Below are 7,788 nucleotides of genomic sequence, written 5' to 3' on the forward strand. Positions count from 1 at the left end.
TGTTAAGTGTTGTAAATTGATCATCTCTAGGCTGCTTTTTTCCATCATTCACTTGGCCTTCAGGTTTGCAGAAAAGGGGTTTGCTTGGCCCACGTGTCAGACACTTCTCTTCGCTGTTCTTCAGAATATCTGGGCTGCCGAAAGGCCTCGCAGAAGCGGTGGGACAGCAATTCTGTCGGTGGAGCGGGCTGCTCTTCTGTGGTAGGGAGCTACCCTACCCTTCCTGGCTGTTGGGCCACAGAACAACTTTATGACCAGTGAAATGGAAGCAGCTCAGTTTTCACCCAACAGAAGAAAGATGCCTAAGTGATAATAAAGAATAGCAGCAGAAGCATCAATAAGAGAATAATGGGCAAGGATAAAACCAAGATAACCTGCATGCAGTACAGTTTACAATCATACATTCTGCTATTTAACCTTAAATCATTTATTCCTGTTTATTTTGATAGAGGCCTGGTGGACCCAGCAATGTCCTACGTGATGCGTGTCTCGTCGCCAATGTCCTGGATCCCAGAATCAAACAGGAAATCATCAAGAAATTTATTAAACAACACCTCTCAGAGTATCTGGTCCTTTTCCAGGAAAACCAAGACGTAAGGAAAGCTTAGCAAGACACATTTGGATTTTGCATGTTGCTCTGCTGGCATTCACGGAGTTCACGTTTCCGCAGGTTCCTGTTGGAGTGTTTCTAACCCGAGGGCTCGGGAGCAGTGACTTGCGGACGTGATACGGGCTGGCTGATGGGTTGGGAGTCAGTGTCATCTCTGCCGGGATGTCTTCCTCCCCCCTCCTAGAAGAATTAAATAAATTTGAGTTAGATATTGTTGCTGCCCTGTAAAGCATTGAAAAATGAAACTCTGAAAGTTGCAAACCCCAAAACTTGAAAAATCAACAATGAAAAAAACCCCACCAAACACACACAAAACAAACCCCCAAAATGCCTAAAAAAAGGGGTGAGGAGTTTCCAACAGTGATTAACCAGTGTGGCTAATTTTTAAACTTCTTGTCCTGATGCTAACATCTTTTAAAAAAAAATTGCTATAATCATCTTGGATTGGAAAAAAAAATATTTTGGATCAAAATATCTTTTAACAATTTCAAAATTTTGACAGTTTGTGACAAAGAGAAGAAAAAGGTTAAAATGCTTCAATTTAAATGGCCTTTTTCCATCCAAACTTTTTTTCATTAATCTTTCTACCTTTTTGGCTAGAAAGCACTAATACTGGGGGGAAATATCCAATGCTACTCATTTTGTAAGAACTCGTGTAGAAGTTTTTGGGCCCCAGAGTGTGAAAACCAGCTGAACATGGGACTCCACGGACTTCTGCGTTCTCATCCCATGGCCGCCTTTCATTTCTCTGTCTGCAAAACAAAGAGGGTGGGATCAAATGAATTGCGACTGGATTGAGTTTTCAATAGTACCTGCGTGATTTAGGAGTCCTGTTATCCTCGTTCCCAACAGAACTTGCTCCCTGGGCTCTCACAGGATGGCGTTTTCAGGCTGGCATGTGTTTAAGCGCTTTGAAGAATGACTTAGCATCGGGGGGGTTATTAATAGCGGTGAAGTTAGCTTTGATCGATAGCCCGAGCTCCTCTGTGAAACTACAGCAGCACAGTTAAGCAGTCAGGCTGAATATTAGCAGCTGCTGCTGCTAAAGGTGCTGTTCTCTGTTTTATCCAGGTGGCCTGGCTGGATAAGATCGACAGGCGCTATGCTTGGATAAAGCGTCAGCTGGTGGACTACGAGGAGAAGTACGGGCGCATGTTTCCCCAGGAGTGGTGTATGACGGAGCGCATCGCTGTGGAGTTCTGCCACGTCACGAGGTGAGTCTGGGCGGCTCACCATGCCTCCTGGCAGAGTCACCTTCCTTAAAATCAAAGGCTGGCTTGTCTTTCGCCACATTGATCGTGTGTCCGTAGGACTGTAAAAGCAGTTCTTAAATATCTGTGTAGAATTGTCCATGATTAAAAGCAAGGAAGAGTGAAAACCCTCACTAAAGCTGCATGGACTGTTGGGAGACAATGTGGAAATTAATTTTCAGTGTAGCAGAGGTAATATTAGAGGCCAAGTGAAATAGCGTGAACTGCGGTGTGACTGCCACGGGCCGTGCTCTGTGGCAGCCGGGACGGGGCCAGAGGAAGGTGCCAGCTGGAGCCCCAGTACCACCACTGCCTGTGTCCTGGGACCCCAGTTAGGGACACTGTGCTTCCCAAGGTGTGATACTGCGGGCTTGCCTGACTGCAGTGGTACGCTGGGTGTTAGGAGATGGGGTCCTGTTACCCACAGAGCTCTGAACAACTGGCTGTGCTTGCGGTGTGATCTGTAAAGCAGTTTTGTGTTTGAGAGCATCGTGGGAATTACCTTGAATTGTGAGATGAAAATGTCTCTGGGGAATGGAGTGAATCACAATGTTTTACAGCCTTCTCTTTATAGAGAACCACATTCTTTTTCCCTGGTTTTCCCCTCTGTCTTTCAGGGCAGAGCTTGCTAAGATAATGCGCGCAAGAGCGAAGGAGATTGAGGTGAAACTGCTTTTGTTTGCAATTCAGAGGACGACCAACTTTGAAGGACTTCTAGCCAAACGCTTCTCAGGGTGCACTCTAGCTGATGGGACGGTGGTAAGGGGATTTCTCAAGAGCAATCCTTCAGTCCATAGATTCTTTGGAAGAAAAAAGCTCCCTCTCGCACGTAGCTGTGGCAGTGGGAGACTGCCAAAAGTGTCACCTGCAGCCAGCTCTTGTGCTGGCACGTTAAGAGTGTTCAGTGGGGCTGTGCCCCATGGGTTGTTTGCAACTGAAGCCACATTGCTGTGGAGAACCACCACGTAATTACGGCACGGTGGCTGCATTATAATGTTTGTTCTCTGCATGTTGATGACACGTTATAATTAACAGTCCCTCCTGCCCTTCATTTCTAGTTACCACACGTTCACCGTGTGGTACCAGCTTTCAATCCCACATTGTCGGGATGAGTCTTACTTGCAGGGGCGGTGGTAGCTTCTATTTTTCAGTGTTTCATTTGGTAGATTGTGAAGGCCGAGCCAAGAGAAACAGCTCAGTGAGTATCTCTGGGGCCATCTCTGTGCTTTTTCTGCCTGAAATCTCAGCCAAAAGCTCTGCCAGCCAAGAGCCCTGGGAGCACAGAGTCCACAGAAGCCACTGGTTTGAGGTTGGCTTTGCTGTCCAGCTGGTGTCTTGAAGCCTACTTGGATGTGATAATTCAGCCTTTGAGGCAAGCCTGCCGGGCCTGTTTGTAATTTGCTGTGGATCAGTAGGTGCCGCTAATTAAAAAAGGGAAGTCCTGTAAGGTTTTCCTCCTGGCTGAATTTAGATCTTTCAAGAATATGGCTTTATTTTTTTCTGACAAATTTCATGTGAAATTTGCAGCTTTAATTAAATTAGCTTCACTGGGTTGGTTTCCCTTTGGAGAAGGCAGTGCCAGAAGCTGTTACAACTGAGAAAAACAGAAGGGGAGGGTGTGGCTTGGAATAAAAGAAAATCCTCTCTGTCACCCTTTCTGAGCTGCCTAGAGGCTGTGACACTCTGGATGTCATCATCTGACCTGTTTTATAGACCAAACGAAGGCCGTAATTACAAACAGCTGCCTAGGGAGTGCACACTGGGAACGAGCCGTCTGGTGGGGACAACCACGCGGGATTTGCTGCAGCAGCAGGGTTTTGGGCACCTCGTGTCATGGGTCCTCTTGGTGACGACCACATGCTTTGGAGTGTGTGGTTTGAGAGGGTGGCAATCCAGTGCTGGTCAAAGTGCCCCTTCCAGGGGGGACTTGGGCAGAGCGGGTGAGCGTGGGTGCAAGAAGGGCAGGCTGCGAGGGTGCTGAAGGTGAAGCGTGCTGGTGGAACGATGGAGAGGGAGCCAGACTCTAGCTTTGAAGGGCTTAGTAAAACAAAACATGGATGCAGCTGTGTGTGAGAGGGGTCAAAACAGACTGTTCTCTAAGGAGGTCACTCTTTTTTTAACAGAAGAAGCCAGAAGTGCCACCTCCCTCCACCAACCCATTTCTGGAAGATGAAACTGGGACAGAGACAGATGAGATTGTGATGGAGAAAAGTGAGATGGACAAAGTAAGTCTTTGAAGTTCTCCCATTGTCAGCGAGGCAGTCTCTGGGTCAAAATCTCTGGTGGTGCCTAAGCTTTTCCCATCGCGTTTATTTGAAAGGTTTGTTTTCACAGCAATTAATTCAGCACAGTTTTGGTTCTCTGTGCAGTACGCAGGCTCCCAGTACGACCGTGGTTTGCTCAGGCTCGCTTCACTGAAACCAAAGCACTCTTTATTTCAGTTAATAGCGCGGAGACAATCCTGTCCCGTGAGGGTGAGTTGGATTCTGTTCTAGCCCATGCAGCAACTACAGGATTTGTGTCAAAAAAAGATGAACTGACATAGTTGGGTTTTCAGATCCCAGATGCAGCTCCCACTACAAGCAGTTGCAGTTCATCCTTCGCCTTGACAACCAAGCAAACGAAGTCTGGAGTCACCGGGCACCGCGTTGAACTTTCAGGTGTCAGTTTTAGATGTTCACTCCAGATAGATTACTTCTGGGATTTTGATCTCTCTAGTGCTTTTCCTCCATTGCCTCCGCAAAGCAGGCAACACCTAACCACTTGTAACAGCACTGGGTTTCCAAAACCCTCTGCAAACATTAAAGGAGTGAACAGTAAACACAGTGGTTTTGGTTGGCACCGATATCAAAAGCCTGTAGGCTCCATATTTTTTACTCACCAGACAGATGTTTTCTAAGCATTTGGTTCTAAGTAGCTTGGGGCAGGTGCCCCCTTTTTGTTCCGTGAGTTTACAGCCCTGTAAAGGGCCATTCCCAGGAAATATCCTGATGGATGATCAAGGCCCTAGGACCTACTAAGATCTGTGCCCCTGGGGAGTTTGTGGGGTGGCAACTCTCCAGAGGTTAAAGGGTTGAAGATTAGGAGTTTTGAGTGGAAAGCTCTTCCAAGAGACTATTCCTGAGAATTCAAGACTCTCAGGAGTGTAAGAGGGAACACAAGAGTTGGGGGGTGGGGGGATATCCATGTTAATCCCTGTGCATCTTGGTGCAGGGCAGCCCCTCTTTCACAGCCAGCTGCCCCTCACCCCCAGCAGAACTCCTGAAATTGAATGATTAAGCAAAGTTTTACTCTTTCCATTAAAATCCAGCTCGGACAGTTGGCATTGGTTCACTTTACCAGGGAGCTGGAAGTCAGAGATTGAGAACTTGGGGAGACGCTTGTGTGGGGTATTTTTTGTGAAGACTTTGCTTTCCGCAGCACGTGGTGCCTGGGAGAGGGTTGGCTGTGATGTGCTGTGCTGGAATGAGACGATATCCTTGGAGAAGTCATTAGTGCTAGAAGGCAGGTGAAGAGATAAATTGAAAAACCTATTTAGGCTGTTTTGGGGTTGGTTTTAGTCAACAGCACAATGTGTTGCCTTGGCCAGAACCAGTCCAGGTGCTCCTGAGAAATGAACTGCTCTGCTCCCTGTCCACGGGGCGGCTGGTACGAAGCCATCCATGGAGATGCCCCTTGAAACGCTGGTTGTGGCCAGGTGCTGGGCTCTGCTCCAAGGGCGGCTGTCCTGTGGGCACCCACCTTCCAAATGGGAGCCCCGCAAGCCCCCAGTGTTTCAGTTTCAAAGCGCCAGCAGCTGGTGGTTAGTGCTGGTGAGTTTGTGTTAGAGGCTTCATCTTGTCGCTAGTTGGAAAAGAGAGGGGATGGGAAGGGTTGAAGATGAAGAGTTTTGTGTGGAAAAACTCTTCCAAGAGACTATTCCTGCAAATTCGAGACACTTAAGAGTGTAAGAGGGAGCACAAGAGTTGGGGAGGGATATCCATGTTAAAAAAGAACCTCTTTTAGTGATCCTAGCGGTTCATTTTAATCTGTTTACTTTGGATAGTAATGAAAGGAAACTGGGCCAGCTGCAGACCTCCTTACTGTGACAACAGTAACCTTTTACTATTTCCATCAAACTCGAGGAGGAAATAGCTTAAACATCTGCAGCTTTTGGACAGGATTGCACACTCAGAAATACAGCTCCACTGCTACTGTTAAAAGATTTAGTATTCTCTCCACCAGACATGCTGGGAGCAGCACGATGCGCACAGAAAACCAGTCCTGCCTTAGGAGTTGGCTCTTCCAGCCTGGTAGATTGTAAACATCGTGAATCTGCAACCTTGTGTTGGCACTGCCATCCTGGAGACTTGGCGACTGGAAGGGTTCTGTAATTACCACCTATTGTTTTCCTCCCGGCTCTGAGGAGCGTGTGCATCCGGCAGAAACGGGCAGGCACAGGGGCTGGGGTGGAGAGCACCGGGTATGGCTCCTTCCCAAAGCTGTAAAAACTTACATACTCCAGCCACCGTCTTAGTGGGAAGGTTGATGAAGCCAGTCTCACGGAGGTGGTCTGGTCTCCATAAAACCCTTTGCTCGCTTTAGATTTGCAGCCCTATGTCGGTATTCGTTGTGTCTTGGAGCTGTAATTATTTCTGAGAAATCCTTGCTTTGTCATTCTCTGCTATTCCTGCAAAAGGCTTAGTGCCACCTCCTCTGTCATTTAGGGGAGTATGTCCTTCAGGCTCCCTTGTTTTGCTTTTCTTGTGCTAAAATATTTCAGCTGGAAAAATTCATATCTTCATTGGCTGGGAGCCGATCCTGACTTTTTGTGGAGAGAAGCAAGAATTCCATTCCAGAGTCACTGCAGCCCTCTTTGCAGGCAGTGAAAAATTGTTGGCTTGCCGGCAAGCAATGAGAAAAATGGTCTATTGGTTAAAAAAAAAAAAAGAAAATTCTAGCTGTAGGACAAAAATGAGCTTAAAGGCACTGCCCAGCCTGGTACTTAAACACTGACAGATTTAAGGGTGTGAGTAGTCCCGGCGGCGTCGGTGAGATGTGCTTGGCCACCGTCGAGTGCAGTACCAAACTAAAGTGACAGTAACCAGGATGACTCCCAGATGGCATATGGGCTTAATGCTCTAAAGGTGGTTCTAAAATCGAAGTCTGCATCCCCTGCCACATGTTTCACGGTGAAAGCAGCCCTGTAATGTTGCCTATGTAATTCCAGCTCCTCCAGTAATTATGTTCTTGTTTACCTAAACAAAATCCATCCAGGTGAAGTCTGTAACTTAAAGTTATTATCCTTAATGTTCTAAAATGTAGGGATTTTTCAATGTTGCTTCCAAAGAAGTGCTGCATTTCATTTGGGAGGTGACTAGTGGAGTCTTGTTGCTGTTCAAAAGGTGCAGCGAGGTTTTATTTGCAAATGAACTAAGATTCTTCTACTGAAAACTGTTAGTAGCAGTCTTCTCTTTTAAGATAGGAATATCTTACAAGTGAAAACATAATTCCTCGGAATACTAACAGCTCTGTAAGATCAAGGGAAGACTTGGACACACTCAGCCTGCACATACTGTTGATTACCTGCCTTTGATTATTTGACACTGATTATTTGACAGTAAATTTATGTGTTGTAATATTTCTGCAGACCTAGATCCTTCTGTGCTGTTGCATTACTGTTTCTTCTAGGTCTTACAGGACAGGTTGGAAACCAACATTCTAAATGCTTTCTTACAGCCAAAGAAGCCAAAGGTCCCTGACAATCCCTTTCATGGCATTGTTTCCAAGTGCTTTGAGCCTCACCTTTACGTGTATATTGAGTCCCAGGACAAGTGAGTAACCAGCGTGTTCTTTCGGGTTTGTTCTCTTTTGAATGTGTACTACGGTTCGTGGACTCACAGAATGGTTTGGGTTGGAAGGGACCTTAAAGACCATCTAGTTCCAACC

The 7,788-nt window shown here is 46.6% G+C and overlaps 1 protein-coding gene across 1 annotated transcript in view; it reads left to right on the top strand.

Moving 5' to 3' along the window:
• Positions 1-449: 449 nt before the first annotated feature.
• VPS53 (vacuolar protein sorting 53 homolog (S. cerevisiae)) overlaps positions 450-7,788 on the top strand; it is a gene marked incomplete at its 5' end in the record, with an annotated part of 34,952 nt that continues 27,613 nt past the window's right edge. The window contains 5 exons of the mRNA XM_010152376.1: positions 450-593; positions 1,682-1,824; positions 2,478-2,619; positions 3,984-4,085; positions 7,579-7,673. Of these exons, the coding sequence (XP_010150678.1) occupies positions 450-593; positions 1,682-1,824; positions 2,478-2,619; positions 3,984-4,085; positions 7,579-7,673 (626 nt within the window). The remainder of the gene's footprint in view (positions 594-1,681; positions 1,825-2,477; positions 2,620-3,983; positions 4,086-7,578; positions 7,674-7,788) is intronic.

Source organism: Eurypyga helias, unplaced genomic scaffold (genome assembly GCF_000690775.1).
Source record: "Eurypyga helias isolate BGI_N326 unplaced genomic scaffold, ASM69077v1 scaffold23715, whole genome shotgun sequence".
Taxonomy (NCBI): Eukaryota; Metazoa; Chordata; class Aves; order Eurypygiformes; family Eurypygidae; genus Eurypyga; species Eurypyga helias.